Genomic DNA, 17198 nt, shown 5'->3' with positions numbered 1-17198 from the left:
GCTCCCTCTCCTTACCCTTCCCAGCACAGGACTTGGGACTTGAACAGGGGTCTGTCTTCCACATGCACCCACTCCCCTCTCTCCATCCCAGTCCTGGGATGCTCCTCCAGGCTACCCTTACTTGGGGGAAGGGGAAAGGGAGTCTGAGAAGGCTGTAGTGAGCAAAACCCCTTTCCCGGGCATCTTAGGGGAATTGGAAACCAGAGCGCTTAACTTCTGAACCTTCCCTGCCACGGAAATGGGAAAATCGGGAAAATCGGAAGCAGGGTTTACTCTGATGTTGCTTCAGGGAGCTGGGCGCAGCCAGCCCTTTCTCCCTTCTTCCCACCCCCTGCCAGTGCTCCCTGCTCCCCTGCTGCGCCCAAACCCACCGGGGGCTGGGGAGCTCCCCCAACCCCACTCCTACCCCAAGAGGGATACTTGAACCCCTTCATCTCTTACTTCTGGGAGAGATTCACAACAGTGTGATGCAGGTAATTCCCACTTCCTGGAAATGACTTCCATTATGCCCCAGCTTACTGCTTTATATTTATATCACACGTATTAATTTCTTTTTACCCAGTGGTTGAGTTTAGTTAATGATGATAATAAATACCAATGAGGGAGCTGCTGCCTCCTGACCTGCTGATTACCACAGTGGGCTGGCTTTTCACTCCACGGACACGTCCATCGTCCCCATGGCCAAGTCTCAGGAGGCAGGAGCACTCGGGACCCCCTGGAAGGGCAGCCACAGAATCCCACTGGTGACGAGAAGTCAGGGAAGGCTGTGACGTGGCAGCCCACTCCACGCTCCTTCGGAAGGCTGTGACGTGGCAGCCCACTCCACGCTCCTTCGGTGTGATTCCCTCAGGAATGGAGCCGAATCCCCTTTCGACTTGTACTGACTCCTGGGAAGTCACAGCCTTGGGAGAGTCCCATCTAACTTGTCGAGCTCCAACTTCCTCCAGCCTCCCAGGACTGTGGAGAGAGTCAAATGCAATGAATGGGAAAATAGCCCATAAACATGCACGTATTAGGTACGACTGTGTTTTTATCCTTGACATTCCCAAGGCATTGGGCTAGGGAAGTTTGTAGGGAACTCTTGTAATTTTGAGAGATTTTGTCTCACGTGAACATGTGTTTCTACCCAAGAGTCCCCTTCATTCTGCATGAACGAAGTTCTTTAGTTCATTCACCTGTCCAAAAATATGCCCTTGGCCTTGAGTTCTGTAGCAATGGATTGTCGCGTCACTGTTTGAAGTGCTTTCTTTTCTGTTGAGGGGTGAGACAGTGGGGGTTTCCATGGGGAGGCAGTTGCAGCAGATCTGGGAGGGCTCACCTCTTGGAGAGAAACTTTTTCCACTGAGCCATTTGGGGAAAAATGAAACTCAGCGCCGTGGTCCGCTCCTCACTCACTCGTTAGCCTCCACTCCCACCTGTGTCTTTGCATCTTTGCAGTTGTTGATTTGGTTTGGATGAGAGCCCCCCCACTCGAGGGGTTCAGCTGCCTCCTATACTGGAGCCTGCAGCAAGGGCTTCAATTTCATTTGTCCAAGAGAGAAGAGCAATGGTGGTAGTGCATTCTTAGAGAGGGCTACTTGCATGCGGGCGCGGCCTGAGCGGCTCCGGGGCAAGGACACACCGTCTGCGGTGCTTCCTTCTCTCTTCCTCACGCGTGGGGGCCGTCATCTTGTCCATCTCAGAGGCCCTTCCCTGTGAAGTAACCCTACTCAGAGAGAACTGATCCAGGAAGGACTTTAGATCAGACCCCAGCCCGTCTGCTTTGCTCCAGGACTGGCTGGAGTCTGGATCCGTGTAGATGTTTTGAGGCAACTAGTAGGAGGTTTAAAGAAGTCATCTATGGTGTTAGTTTATTCATTCACTCATTCATTCATTCAGCCCATGGATATATATTGAGTGGCTACTCTGTGCCAGACAGTAGGATTGCAGCAGATACTGGTAGGTGAGGGGCACTGGCCACGTGAAGCTGACAGTCCCTTAGAGCATCCTGGAATGTCTGGCTATAAGCAGGTGATCCCAGTGCCGTGTCTGGTAACAAGGAAGGGGAGGGTGCTAAGGAGACAAAAGTTGGGGCCGGAGCAGCCCCACCTGTGCTGGGGAGGGGTGCACTGGCTCACCTTCCTCTTGGTTGCCATCTACCTTGGGGTGTCCAGCAGAGCAGACAGCAGTGGAAAGTGAAGGGTGGGGACCTTGGCACATACTAGAAGGAGAGGATGGGCTGGAGAGGAATCAGGGCCAATACCAGGGTGGACTTCAGGGTTGCTTTGGGGAATTTGAGCTCTCTTCTAAGCTGGATGAGAAGGCGCTGAGGGTGTAGCAGGGTTGGGATCAGGGATTAACCTGACTAGCTTGCCAATCACTAAGGATGTGGGGATGGGGTGGTTTCTTCATGGAGAATAGATGTGAGGCACTGGAGCAGGGGCTCACTGAGGAGAGGGAGGTGCTAGTGGCTGTGCAGGCTGGTGTTCAAGGGGACAGAAGGACGGACAGAGCCTGTTACAAAGGCTTCGTAGCAAGCTTCTTGCTGCTGGATGTGACCTCCAAGTACTCTCTTCCCAAAGGAGACAGTGAGCACCTATTGCTCACCTACTGTATGCAAAACCATGATAATGTTAGGACACCTGACTTTTGATTTCAGCCCAGATCATGATCCTGGGGTCATGGGATCGAGCCCTGTGTCAGGCTTTGTGCTGAGCATGGAACCTACTTAAGATTGTCTCTCTCGCTCTCTCTCTCTCTCTCTCTCTCTCTCTCTCTCTCTCGCTCTCTCTCAATCAATCAATCAATCTCCCTCTCTTTCCCTTGCCCCTCCCACACTCGGTCTTGGGTTCGAGCGCTGTCTGCCTCTTTCTCTCTCTCTCTCAAATTAAATAAATCCATACATACATAATAAATAAATAAGTAAAACTGTGACAATGTGGAACGGGGTCCTTGCCTTGGAGAATTCAGACAAGAGCATACAGAAAGTTAAATAGCAGCAAAGAATTCAAGTAGTGTTCACAGTGGCCAAGCTTCCTGAGGCTCCGTCTGTGTGATTAACTGTCAGGTCCAGGTAGGGGATGGTGCCTGCCCTGGGCTCCCAGGGAGGAGAAGCTCCTGAAGGCCAGCATGGTGGGGATGGGGATGAGCTTCTCACCCAGCCCACCCAGCCCCATCCCCCTGGTTGACTTCCCACTATCCCCTTGACAGTGACTAGAGACACCTAGTGTCTCTCCTCTCCTTGCCTGACCTGGACATTAACTGTCCCGCCGTCTGGGAACACTTGCTTCTATCCAGCCAGGGATTTTGCTCCTTAGCCCCAAGAAGAAAGGACTAAGAGATGCCTTGGTTAGTGCTCAAGAGGAGCCCGTGCTTGGAGGAGTGAGCACGTTTCCACCTCAGTTTACCTTTTTCTCAGAAAAGTTGTAAAATAGAGAAGTAGACACAGGATGACCCAACTGATCCTATGCCCTGCCTCATACAGGGAATGGGGAAATTGAGGCCTTGGGAAAGAACGTGCCCTGCCACCTCATGCACCACCTCACCTGGCATGTGTGGGTCCAAAGTAAATGTACCTTTCTTTCTCCTCTAATTCTCCCCAACCTCACAATGTTTCCGAGTTTAGTGACAATTTACTTTAGCGTGGAGAGAAGACCCGGTGGGGAGAAGTCTAGGCTCAGCCTAAGGTGATACTCCTCACCGCTGACTCTGTAAAGAAAATGGCGGTCTTCGTAGGTGGTGAGGTCCCTGTCACAGCGGTGTGCGAGTGCGCGTATCAGGAGCCTCAGAAACCACCATAAGGTCAAGAGTGGTGTGCGGGGTGATGCCAGGTCTCCCTAGGACCCAGTGCCTGTCAGCACCGGAGCTATTTAATTTTCCTCAGAACAGAATTCTGTTCCCACCAGGGAGGTTGGCCTTACTTTTCTTTCAATAATTGTTTTCTCCTCAGTCACTAGACCGGTGGCGTTCTAAGATGGCAGTGTGATTCACAAAGCATGTTGGAGTGCGGGGCGGGGGGGGGGCCCGCTGGGCGCAGGAGCTGGTCAGACGGTACAGGGCCTGTGCGGTGCTCCAGGTGGCCCATGGGCGGTGGCTTCCACAGGGGCTCCCATATTCTGGGGGTGGACTGGCAGAGTCACTAGGTTTCTCTTCGCTAGGAGTCTTTGTGCCTCAGTGGGCTCCCGTGTCTGCCACAGGCCCCTGCTTCTCCCTGCTGCCCAGCGTCCTCCCATAGCTGCCCCAGGTAGGGCCATTTCTGGATTGCTGCTTCTTGCAGACTTAATTCCGCGAGAGCCATCATGACAGCAAAGGGCCCAGAGTGTGGGCTCATGTTGCCAACTGTGGCTCAAAGGACCCGCTTCAGGAGAGAAGGGGCTCTGGGGTCTATCTCTGTTTCCACAAGGCCAGGCTTTCCCTCACATGTCAGGTATGGGGACATAGGCCCTGCGGTTTTCTCCTGCCTCCCCACGTGTTCAAAATGAAGCCCCTTTGATGGAAACACTATGCGTCTGGGCCATCTCTGCAGACACTGGGCTGCATCTAGTTAAATTCCTGTCACTCTCTGCTCCAGTTCTTCTCTGAGAGGAATGCGGGCCCGCCGGGGTGCTCTGGCCTGTGGATGCCATGTGGCCCCTTGCGAGAGCCACTGGCTGACCTGGTGTGCCCAGGTCTAAGAGGATTCTCAAGATGCAGGACTTTCAGCTCTGACATCAGGGTAGTTCCGGGGAAACTGACTCCTGGTCGCCCTCCATCCCTGGCTGCCTTACATACCCCAGCCCATACGAATGTGTGTCCTGGAAAGGCTATTCCCATCCCGGTTCCAGTGCCCTCAGTTAGGATGTCACCGTCGGTCCTTGACTCTCAAAGGGAGACTTAGGAATGGAAGAAAAATCACACTTTACCAGGATGGAAGAGCAAGTGGAGAGGGGAGATCTATGCATCTTCAGGGGAATCTTACATGCAAGGGTCATGTCACTGTTTTTTATCCCCCCCCGACAAGTGTCAAATCGATAGGAGGCAAATCTTTAAAATTCTGCAAGTAAATTCCACAAACGAAGCTTCCTTGTCTTTTGTGAGAGTTTGTCTTCAGTTTTGTTTGGTTTGGGTCAAGCCGTACACTCAGCACTGTAGCATTCGGGCCACCTGTCACACTCACCCGGCGGTCTTCCGAAGCAAACACACTGAGAAGCTGATGGGAAGTAGTCACTTCTTTCCCTTTGTCTGGCTTAAAACTGTTACTCTCCAGAGGGCTGGCCATGCCTGATCATTCAGACCAGCCCAGCTAGCCTCAGGGTTAAGTTAAACAACCTAAGTTGTAAAGAACAACCTAAGTCATGGAACGCAAGGAATAAAAAAAAAAAAAAGAAAGAAAAGAAAAGAAAACACTTTATTCCACGAACACAACTGCTCTCCTGGCTTTGTGTCCCTGGATGTGTCTGTTCTAGAACCCACCGCTGCTCAGCCCTGCCCTCCACCTGCTTGGGAAGTGCACACTGGATTTACATCCCCAGTTACATTGCTTCCAGAAAGACAAGATCCCTGTCGAATGCCCGTGAAGCTTATGCTGAGTAAATATTGACAAAGTAGTCTAAAGAGCAAACACTTTGACATTTGTAAGGTCCACTGGAAGGTCTTGTATATATTTATACAGCAGGAATGAGCACCGCATACCAATTTCCCTGAACTTCTTCTGACATAATTCTGCATGGATAGTGTGTGTGCAGGTGGCTGAGAAAACGGCTGAATATTCACATGGCGGACAGGGCCAGGGCTGGGTCATGGTCTTTACCTCCCATTGGGAACAAACAGGCGCCTATCGCTTGGTAGGAAAACTTACTGCAAGCTTTTATGAGACCTAGTTTTCCAGAAGGAATGAAGGGAAAAAAAATCAGCCACGAAACCTTGCTTTTCATTTATTGCAATTGACGTACTTTCTTTTTACTTCGTAAAAATTTTATTGATGTTTTCGTACTTTGTATTTATTAAAGATTGAGCCTCAAAAATGTAATGAGTAAAAAATGCTTGCTTAATTTAAATTGTGAATCTGTCTGTTAAGAAATGCATTAGGGGTAGGAGAAGCATAAGACATATTAATTGACAGACAGGAACTGCTGTCTCTGAAGTTGATACAAGTAATTTATTACTTTAGAAATGAATGCCACCTCCAGAATGTGCTTCATTAATTTCAAATTTAGTTTTAATTTCAAGCTGTTGCCCCTTGAGAAGAATAAGGTGGCAAATTATGTTTGAAGAGCAGATTTTTTTTTTTTTGCTCCAAAGAAACACCACATTTTAACTATTTAATTTTACAAATACACGTGCCCGTCTACTTTGCTGCGTTTTTCCTGAGAGTCGAGAACCTTTTCTAGGTAAGGTCAACATGTAACTAATGCTTCTTTTTTTCTTTCTTTCTTCTCTCCTTCTTCCCCGTCTCTCTCCTTTCTTTCCTGTCCGTCCCGCCTTCCCACCTGTGACCACGGCAGCCTATGTTTCCGATGAGTTAAAGGCTGCCGCCCTGGTAGAGGAAGATATAGACCCCGAGGAGAGCACGGCAGATGGGGAGCCCTCGGCCAAGTACATGTGCCCGGAGAAGGAGCTCGGCAAGAGCTGCCCCAGTTACCAGAACTCCCCGGCGGCTGAGTTTTCTAGCCACGAAATGGACAGCGAGTCCCACATCAGTGAGACCAGTGACCGGATGGCCGACTTTGAGAGCGGCTCCATCAAGAACGAAGAGGAGACCAAGGAGGTGGCGGTCCCCCTGGAAGACACGACCGTGTCGGACAGCCTGGAGCAGATGAAGGCCGTGTACAACAACTTCCTCTCCAACTCCTACTGGTCCAACCTGCACCTCAACCTGCACCAGCCGTCGTCGGAGAAGAACAATGGCAGCAGCAGCAGTAGCAGCAGCAGCAGCAGCAGCTGCGGCAGCGGCAGCTTCGACTGGCACCAGAGTGCCATGGCCAAGACCCTGCAGCAGGTGTCGCAGAGCCGTGTGCTGCCTGAGCCCAGCCTCTTCAGCACCGTGCAGCTGTACCGGCAGAGCAGCAAGCTCTACGGCTCCATCTTCACGGGCGCCAGCAAGTTCCGCTGCAAGGACTGCAGCGCCGCCTACGACACGCTGGTGGAGCTGACCGTGCACATGAACGAGACGGGGCACTACCGTGACGACAACCACGAGACCGACAACAACAACCCCAAGCGCTGGTCCAAGCCCCGCAAACGCTCCTTGCTGGAGATGGAGGGGAAGGAGGACGCCCAGAAGGTGTTGAAGTGCATGTACTGCGGCCACTCGTTCGAGTCTCTCCAGGACTTGAGCGTCCACATGATCAAAACGAAACACTACCAAAAAGTGCCTCTGAAGGAGCCCGTCACTCCCGTCGCAGCCAAAATCATCCCTGCCGCCCGGAAGAAGGCTTCGCTGGAACTGGAGCTCCCCAGCTCCCCGGATTCCACGGGCGGGACCCCCAAGGCTGTGATGTCGGACACCAACGATGTGCTTCAGAAGAACTCCAACCCCTACATCACGCCAAATAACCGGTATGGCCACCAGAATGGGGCCAGCTACGCGTGGCACTTTGAAGCCCGGAAGTCCCAGATCCTAAAGTGCATGGAGTGCGGCAGCTCCCACGATACCCTGCAGGAGCTCACCGCCCACATGATGGTCACCGGCCACTTCATCAAGGTCACGAACTCGGCCATGAAGAAGGGGAAGCCCATCATGGAGACGCCCGTCACGCCCACCATCACAACCCTGCTGGACGAGAAGGTGCAGTCCGTGCCCCTGGCTGCCACCACCTTCACGTCTCCCGCCAACACCCCCGCCAGCGTCTCCCCGAAACTGAACGTGGAGGTCAAGAAGGAGGTCGACAAGGACAAGGTGGTCCCCGACGAGAAGCCCAAGGAAAAGGAGAAGCCCTGTGAAGAAGAGGAGAAATACGACATCTCTTCCAAGTACCACTATTTGACTGAGAACGACTTAGAGGAGAGTCCCAAGGGGGGACTGGATATCCTGAAGTCCCTGGAGAACACCGTGACGTCTGCCATCAACAAGGCACAGAACGGCACTCCCAGCTGGGGGGGCTACCCCAGCATCCACGCTGCCTACCAGCTCCCCAACATGATGAAGCTGTCCCTGGGCTCGTCGGGGAAGAGCACGGCCCTGAAACCCATGTTCGGCAACAGCGAGATTGTGTCTCCCACGAAAAACCAGACCCTGGTCTCTCCTCCCAGCAGCCAGACCTCGCCCATGCCCAAGACAAACTTTCACGCCATGGAGGAGCTGGTGAAGAAGGTCACTGAGAAAGTCGCCAAAGTGGAAGAGAAGATGAAGGAGCCGGAGGGCAAGCTATCTCCGCCAAAGCGAGCCACCCCGTCACCGTGCAGCAGCGAAATCAGTGAGCCCATCAAGATGGAGGCGTCCAGTGACGGGGGCTTCAAAAGCCAGGAGGACAGCCCCAGTCCCCAGCGGGACGGCTGCAAGGAGGGGAGCCCCCCGGCAGAGCCGGTGGAGAATGGCAAGGAGCTGGTGAAGCCCATGAGCAGTGGCCTGAGCAGCAGCACGGCCATCATCACCGACCACCCGCCCGAACAGCCTTTCGTTAACCCTCTGAGCGCCCTCCAGTCGGTCATGAACATCCACCTGGGCAAGGCCGCCAAGCCCTCCCTGCCTGCCCTTGACCCCATGAGCATGCTTTTCAAGATGAGCAATAGCCTGGCCGAGAAGGCGGCGGTGGCCACGCCTCCGCCCCTGCAGTCCAAGAAGGCGGACCACCTCGACCGCTATTTCTACCATGTCAACAACGACCAGCCCATAGACTTGACAAAAGGGAAGAGTGACAAGGGCTGCTCTTTGGGTTCAGTGCTTTTGTCACCCACGTCCACATCCCCGGCAACCTCCTCATCCACGGTGACAACGGCAAAGACATCTGCCGTCGTATCATTCATGTCAAACTCGCCGCTACGCGAGAATGCCTTGTCAGATATATCCGATATGCTGAAGAACTTGACAGAGAGCCACACGTCAAAGTCCTCCACTCCTTCCAGCATCTCCGAGAAGTCTGACATTGACGGGGCCACTCTGGAGGAGGCCGAGGAGGCGACGCCCGCGCAGAAGAGGAAGGGCCGCCAGTCAAACTGGAACCCCCAGCACCTGCTGATCCTCCAGGCCCAGTTTGCCGCCAGCCTCCGGCAGACCTCCGAGGGGAAGTACATCATGTCAGACCTGAGCCCCCAGGAGCGCATGCACATCTCGAGGTTCACCGGGCTCTCCATGACCACCATCAGCCACTGGCTGGCCAACGTGAAATACCAGCTTCGAAGGACAGGTGGAACAAAGTTCCTCAAAAACTTGGACACCGGCCACCCCGTGTTCTTTTGTAATGACTGTGCGTCGCAAATCAGGACTCCTTCCACGTACATCAGTCACTTGGAGTCACACCTGGGCTTCCGGCTCCGGGACTTGTCCAAACTGTCCACCGAACAGATTAACAATCAAATAGCACAAACCAAGTCGCCCTCAGAAAAATTGGTGACGTCCTCCCCGGAGGAGGACCTGGGGACCTCCTACCAGTGCAAACTTTGCAATCGGACCTTTGCGAGCAAGCATGCCGTTAAACTTCACCTTAGCAAAACACACGGGAAATCCCCAGAAGACCACCTTCTGTATGTTTCTGAGTTAGAGAAGCAGTAGCATTTGCTTTTGATTAAAATGACTGTAATTTGCTTTGAGGGAAACTGTTGCAGGCACCTTAAGGCCCTTCTGTCTTGTTCTTGGCACATGTTCTTATTTTAACTGCAGAGAATCACTCTGGGCAGGACTGTTTTGTATAACTGTACAGTGTTTAATAGAGGTGCATAATCAGCTGTTGTTACTGGTAAAATATGAAGGTTAAGACGCAGTGGTAAGTGTTTGGAACTTTGTGTAAATGGGATTTAGTTGTGAGCATCCCCCGATGCTTCAAGCTGCATGCATTAACAGACAGTTTAATTAAGCATTTATAACGAAATCGGGCACACTTTTTCCACGCGGCTCGAGTGTGCTGGCATTTCTCACCCTTTCATCTTTAGCCCTCTGAGTACTTTGAAGCACTTTTGCATTAATTTGGTTAAAAAATAAAATAAAAGAATAATAATGTATGAAAGCTCTGTTTTTTAAACTCCTTACCAGCTTAGTTATAATTAATAATATGAACCTCCATTTATGCAGGTCTGCAGGGGTATATAACACGCCTTGAAATTTAAAAGAATATTATTTTCACATTGAAACATAGATGTATATATTGTATAGATTTCAGACTCTCTTATGAAAAATGTGATTGTGGTTAAAAATGACCTTTTTTCCTGCATTTATAGCAACAGTGTTTTATGTACCTGCTATGCTCTGGGCATAAACCGTGCCTATGTATAGTGTATATTTCTTTTTCTTTTTTTTTTAAGTCTATGGGTTTTGTTTTTTTTTACATGCAAACATTGTAAATTATACAGAAGATACCACAGATAGCATTTATAAAGTATACAGAAACATTATCTGAAAGCAAAGTATGATTCTCTGTTTTGCTATACAGTACATCTATATTGATAGAGGTTCATGTTTAAATTATACATATTTATTAGCATCATGTTATCATTTGTTTTGAGCAGTCTGAATAAACGAGGCCAGGAAATACATCCGTGGCGGGCATCATAAATATTTTGCACATGATTTTTAAAGGTATTTATTAGAAGTCCAAGAACGCTCAAAATAAACTCAGTGCTCAAAGGGTTAAGTCTATTTGAAAAGGCAAAAAAAAAAAAAAAAGAGCAAGAGCAACAAGGAGAACTTGTACTGTATTTCCTAAGCATTGATAAAGCCTTTAAAATGTTTGTACTGTAATACTTTGCTTAAAAGTCATAAGGCATTCTGTGATACAACCTCTTTCACTTCCTTAGAAGCCCTCTCGGTTGCTATTTCATATTGTAGGATGCCTTTTTATTTCGATGGGTAACTTTCTGTTTTGTTCTTCCTAATTATTCTCCCAAGATCCCACACTGCAGCTTTATCTTTAGGCTTATGAAAGGTAACCCGTGGTTACCGGCTCTCCAAGTGATTCTGTTCTTCTCCATTTTTGGCAGTTAATTTGCAGAAGTAACTGACAGCTGACACCATACGACAACCTATGTATAAAATATTGGCATGTAAACAGCACAGACACTGTAACACACTCTGTCCCCTGTTTTCCTGTTGACAATGAACCACCATTATGTGACTCTTCATATAACCCTTTTTTCTACGGCAGCATTAAAATTGTCTTTTTGCTATAATTTTGTGTTGCGTTCACAATTATGTCTGAAATGTGCTACGACTAACGAGCACATTAAAATTAAATTGTATGCGATCTGTTTATGACTGAGTTGGTTGCTGTGTCTGCCAGGTGCTGGCAGTCGGAAACTGCCCGTAAATCACGGGAGTTTTAGTGAACTTTGGCGTGTGGAGAGCAGGGAGCCCTCTCAGAGGCTGCGTGGACAGAATTTTCCCCGAGAATAAAATGTTAAAGAAAGGAAGACATTTCACATGAGGTTGGCTGCTCTCGGCGAAAGTGAGCTTCTAAAATATCAGTAGAGGAGCCCCAGGTCAATACTTGGGGATCCTCCTGGGGGCCGGGGGTTTGATCTCCCTTCTGGACAGTGAGGAGCCAGGGCCTGAGCCCTGCAGGAGGCAGGTTGGGGGAAGGAAGATCTTTGCAAGACTCGGTGCGGGGCGGTTCCTTCCTGTTGATTCAGAATTTTCAAGTAGCAGCAAACAGCTGAGCTGGGCAAGGTGGACTCCGGGGTCCGGGGCTCTCTCTGCTGTGCGGAAGCAGCCCCAGATAAGGAGGTGTGCAGGGTGGCGGTGGGGAGGGGTGGCGACTGAACCCCTCACGGGAAGAGTGGGGAGAGCATTTATATGATAATCACAAGCTTTTATTAGCCCTGGCAAATCATGCCAACAAAACGCTGGGTACATCATGTAAAATTGTAAAATACCTTTATTACTACATTCAAAGTAGTCTTGCAGTTATGCAGAATCGGAGCTCCTAACCTAGAATTATACAAATGAGAGATGTATTACATCCATGTAATACATAAAACACCTCAACTAAAAAAAAAAAAAAAACCTCTTTTATTAAAAATTTAAATTAAACCCTTTCAGAGATGTTCGGCAACACGCCTACGTCTTCTTCCCGTTCATCCCCGCCCCTTTTGTCAAGATGAGTCCAAAATTTCTGTCTGCTCTACTTTCTGTCGGCAATCCATGTCTCTCCGGGTTTTTAGAGAGAACCTCACTAGAGTTTAAGACGGGTTTTTGGCAAATAGGGAGTGTCTTTCTGGCTGTGCTCTCGCTTGCTGATGCGGCCGCACAATTGGGCTGTGCCCGCGGGCGGGGCACAAAGGGCTTTCCCTTCTGGGTGGCGGGCCTGGCTCCCTCCCCACCTCCTCCTCGGCCCTAGTCCCTCCTTGAGTAGATGTGCGCCCCGGGGGGGCCTTTACCTGGGAGGCCTGGGGGACACAGTGCCTTTCTCTGGGGGCCCCGCTCCCCCTCTGGAACCTGGCTCAGGGGACAGCACCCTCCCTCCCATGCCTTCGGCATCTTCACATCCTGGAACCCAGATTTCCACTCTTGAATTTTTCACAGGTTAAATATAGCATCGGTTTATTAGAATCCAAAGTCCTGCGTCTAACAGATTAAACTGACAACACTTCCATCACCACCAGGGCCCATGTGGCTTGGAGGGAGATGGGGTTTGTGCATGCGAAGGTGCCCCCCCAGCCCCCTGCTTTTACAGTTTGGGAGAAGAACCTGACGCTCCGCCCATCTCCTCACCCCACCCTGGGATTATCCTCAGGACTTTTCACTTTCGGTGTGGGAGTGAGGGTTTAGAACCAAGGTAGGTACCAGGTGATATCACCCATTTGGCACCTAGGGCTCAGAGCCAGGAAAGGAGCACTCATAGGAGGGGAGCCCAGAACTGAATGTCACCTCGGAAGGAAATGCAGTGAGCTGGGGAGTTCAGGGCTCTAAGCGTGAGCACAGATGTAATTTGGCAAAGTGACTGTCCCCCAAAACTGTGCATCCTGGGACGGGGGGTGGGGCCGGGGGCTGGCTAAGGCCAGTTGCAGTCTCCAATGCCCTTGAAAACGCAAGGCCCTTTGCTCCGAAGGTCGCCGAACCCCTATGGGTTGGAGAGCTGGCCGCTGCCTGGAAGAGCCTTCCATTCTGGCCCAGAATGCCTCTGATTTTCCGGAGCCAAAACGGCCAGATCTAGGGTGGCGTTCCCAATCTAACGTCGTCGTGCGCTGGGTCTCCGGCTGGCTCTGATAGAGAATGCCAGTGCGGGCCCGGCTGGGGCCTCCCGATCAGGTCTCTACAGGGGCCGTGGGAGGAGGAGGGGCAGTGCCAAGGGAGGGCGGTTTTAATCACAGGTGTGTAGGTGACCCCGACCTCACCCCGCCCCAGCCCAGGCTTGTTGCAGCCCTACTGTATATCTTCCAGCCATCACATTTACACAGTATCTTAAAATAACATTTGTGATAAATGTGCAATTTAACTAATTTATGGTGCTATGATGTGCTCAGGGCTACATGCAAGATGAAAATCTTAAATGGAGCTTGAACAGCTCACTTCACAACAAGAAATCAATATGCCACATCTTAGCTATTCGCTGCAGTCAACATTTAGCAAAAAATATCAGTGATGTATCTTTAAGTTTTAGGCAGCAAGAATTCTATAATTAACCAAAATCGTACAGAGTTAGAGAGAGTTGGTTATGATGAGGACCCAGATCTCCCTGGCATCTCCGTTCTATTTTCATTCTGCAAAGGGAAAAAAATATATATATTGATAGCCAGCAAAGAGGCGCTTCTCCCCAGGGTGCTCTGTGCTCAGGTCGAAGCATGAGCTTCCCCCCCACCAACCCAGCAGAATTCAGGGCTGTGGGCTCGGCCACCTCAGAAGGGTTCCTTTTCTCAAGTTCAGAGGCTCCAGCTAGGTGGACTGCCCTGCCCCCATGCCCCGACCACCTGCTGTGCCACAGGCCAGGTAACCCAACAAACCCTGAAAAAGGAAAACGGCTCTATTACCAGTGCTGGAGAGAGCTGAGATCCTTGAGAAGCAGAGCCCTGAAGCCAGGAGCTTGACCATGGAGAAGGACAGGAGCTGATGGGAAAGCATGGCTGCACTTCCCAAATCCGAGGTTAAAGCTGTGGTCTCCACAGATTTCTAAGTCGTCTATTAGAAAGAAAAAAAAATGAAATGATTTTACTTTTTCAAATTCATCCGTGAAGTTCTTTTGAAATTGGAAAATTGCGATGGCATTCTCTTCTGTTGACTATTTAGCACAAAAACAATACACTTCGTATTATAGGAAGCAATCATAAAAATGAAAACACGCGAACCCCGGCACCACTCTTTAATAATAAATACTTTAACTTTAAAATAATAGCTATTATCCTTTTAGCTAATGGAGAAATTACCATTTTTATTCTGCCAGATAGTTATTCTTTTGGTAATAGAAACACTAACCTTTTTTCTCCCTAGGGATTTATTAGTAAGCACGTGTAATCTCTGGCAAAAGGAAACCTGAAAATGCATTTCCCCTGGGACCCCATGCCGGTCGATGCCTTTCAGCCTGGAGCTGACCTCGGGGAGACACGGAAAAGGTACTCATGCTCATGCGCCCACGCAATTCTGGGGTGCGCTGGCCTTTGCGGAATAGGCTATAGTTAGCTTTGGAAACAATCTCGCTCCTCTAGGGGAAGGCTTCGGCTCTGTCTCTTAGCATAAAGCTTCTGGGAAGAAAAGCTCCTTTATGACAAACCCGACCTTCCTGTGCGGTGTGGCGGCCTTGTCGCTGCCAAGGGCTGGACTGCCCGTGTCAGCGCGGAGCAGCGGTCCGACGCAGGGTTTTGTTTCCAGGGAGGTGCTGATTTTCCTCACACTCCGTTGGGTTTCTCCAAGCCCGAGGGAGATGCTGTTGGACTTACAGACACCATTGTTCTGTCCTCAAGGATTTGACAGGAGGCCATCCTCCGCCCCCACCCAGGAGGATTTAAAAGGCAAGCAAACTCTGTAACGGGTGGGCTTTGACTGTTCCAAGGGCATCACGAAACACCTTTGATTTGGGACCGTGTTCCCTTTCCAGCCAAGACAGTGGATTTGGCAGATTGTTGGTCAGTGGCCTGATAGTCCGTGATGTCTGGACGGTCCCAGACAAACTGATGGTGACTCACTCAGGCCATGGATTTGGACATCGAGAGTGACTTAAAGCAAAGTTAGTGACTCCTGAAGGCTCAGCATTTGGGGGTCCGTGCCCTACTCCTGGTCTAAAGAGCCAGGTGTTTTCCAAGTTAAATTCCAATGATAGAATATCAAAGGAACTGCTTCTCTACCACCTTTGTATAATGTCAGGTGCTAATATACTCTTAATAAATCATTCCTGATGATAATGATGATAAGCAAGGTGACCTCTTTCCAGAGATTAACATCCACAATTAGCTACTCGGGAATTAGGATACACTGTTATTTACTGTCTAACCCATGCTGTTGAATAGAGTGGCCACCAGCCACGTGTGACTACTCAAATTTAGATGGAATAAAACAAAAAGTTGAGTTCTTCAGTCATACCGGCTGCATTTGAAGCACTCAGTAGCCACATACGGCTAGTGGTTGCCCTTTAGGGCAGCACAGATACGGAAAATTCCCATCATCACAGAAAGTTGCTTTGGGCAGTGCTGTTTTTCCTATGTAAGAGCTCATGGCTTAAACACGAAAATGTGCTTCCAGTCCGTGGGTATTTCTAAGAATCCTTGCTTTGCCAATATGGGCCCAGGCAACATTCTCACATGCTAATATCTGATCAAAGCCAAGGACACACATAATTAACCTTGAGCATAAAATTATAAACAGAAGTGCAGGCATCAGTGTATGAAGTTGCTGATCATTCCCCCTGCTGTGGATATTATCTGGGCTGCAAACTCCAAAGCCCAGAGATCTGATGGATGCGGCCATGACCTTGCTCTTGCCCTTAGCTGGCGAAAAATTCAGCAGTCCCTGTGCTATTCTCTTTGCCCAAGTGGACTAGAATCCTTTTCTGGGGCCTGGAGATTCAGACGTGGCTGCAAGGTTGGCCTGACTCTCAGCCCCCGCACATGAGGATCAGGAGTCTTGTGACCCCACACAGGTCTGCAGACCACCCCCATCAGGCTTCCAACTGCTCTGTGCAGCTCTAGGCGGCAGCAGGAGGGGGCCCATCCCTCTCTCTCTTTAAAATTAAAATATATAAATAGGACTTTGGAAACGACTTTTACATTTGGGGGGGGGGGTACGTTTTAAAAATTATCGCATTTCAACGTCTAACTTCCATTATTTTTTTTTTTCCCACAGCAGGATTCCAGGGACACATTTACGACCGTCATAATTGTGAGTTAGAGATCTCCCAGGCCAAGTGAAATGAAATTACGAGAAACTGAAATCTGTTTTAATTGGAGCATTTATGGAAAAAAAGAAGTCAGACTGGCTGCTTTTTCCTTTATGTGACTCTCCGGTTCATGGCTCTACCTGCGTCTGGAAACCAGGGCTGGCGAAACTCGGGCTGTGACAGAGCAGGGAGGAGAAGAGACAGAGGAGAATGAGGTAGGTGTGTCAGGAAGGAGTCATTTTCTTAGCTTAAAAAAAAAAATGGAGGTACAGTCGCCGGAGTTCCGCCTCAGTGACCATGAAACCGAGTCGGCAAAAGCTGAAGGGCCCGGCTCCTGAAAGCCTCATCAGGCCTTGTCATCGCTCTAATGAATATCATTTAAATTGCTTTGTATATTGGTGGAGTTTGGATGTCGATTTAATTTGTGCATGTGTTTGAGTTCTTCTGCTTGGCTAGGCTAACAGAGAAGCAGCCGCCTAATGAAAACTGAGTTGGTGACAGTGAGATGTGCTCCAACCCAGTCAAATGGGTTTGAAGGGTTGCAGCGACAGCTCTCAAAAAAGAAGTCGATCTGGCCGCGGAGAGAGCGAGGGGAGACCTCCCCGCAGCGGGCAGACCTGGCGGGCAGTGTGGCCGGCTCGGCCTGGCTGTGTCACAAGTGCACGTGTGGTCCTCGCTCGGCCCCGGCACAAACCGAGCTGTGGGCACAGGGCACTGCACCTGCCCAGCCAAGGTCCCAGGAAGCCCCATCCTTCCCTGTGGGTGAGCGGCACACGCATGGGATTGGGC

General features: G+C 50.1%; 1 protein-coding gene across 1 annotated transcript in view; it reads left to right on the top strand.

The window, feature by feature from the left end:
- TSHZ3 (teashirt zinc finger homeobox 3) overlaps positions 1-11277 on the top strand; it is a 69227-nt gene extending 57950 nt beyond the window's left edge. Inside the window, exon 2 of the mRNA XM_077754628.1 lies at positions 6462-11277. Within this exon, the coding sequence (XP_077610754.1) occupies positions 6462-9667 (3206 nt within the window). The 3' untranslated portion in view covers positions 9668-11277. The remainder of the gene's footprint in view (positions 1-6461) is intronic.
- Positions 11278-17198: the final 5921 nt, after the last annotated feature.

The sequence above is a fragment of the Crocuta crocuta genome, unplaced genomic scaffold (genome assembly GCF_008692635.1).
Source record: "Crocuta crocuta isolate KB4526 unplaced genomic scaffold, BGI_CrCroc_1.0 scaffold121, whole genome shotgun sequence".
NCBI lineage: Eukaryota > Metazoa > Chordata > Mammalia > Carnivora > Hyaenidae > Crocuta > Crocuta crocuta.
The sequence above is the reverse complement of the archived record's forward strand: the minus strand, read 5'-3'. Positions and strand labels throughout refer to the sequence as shown.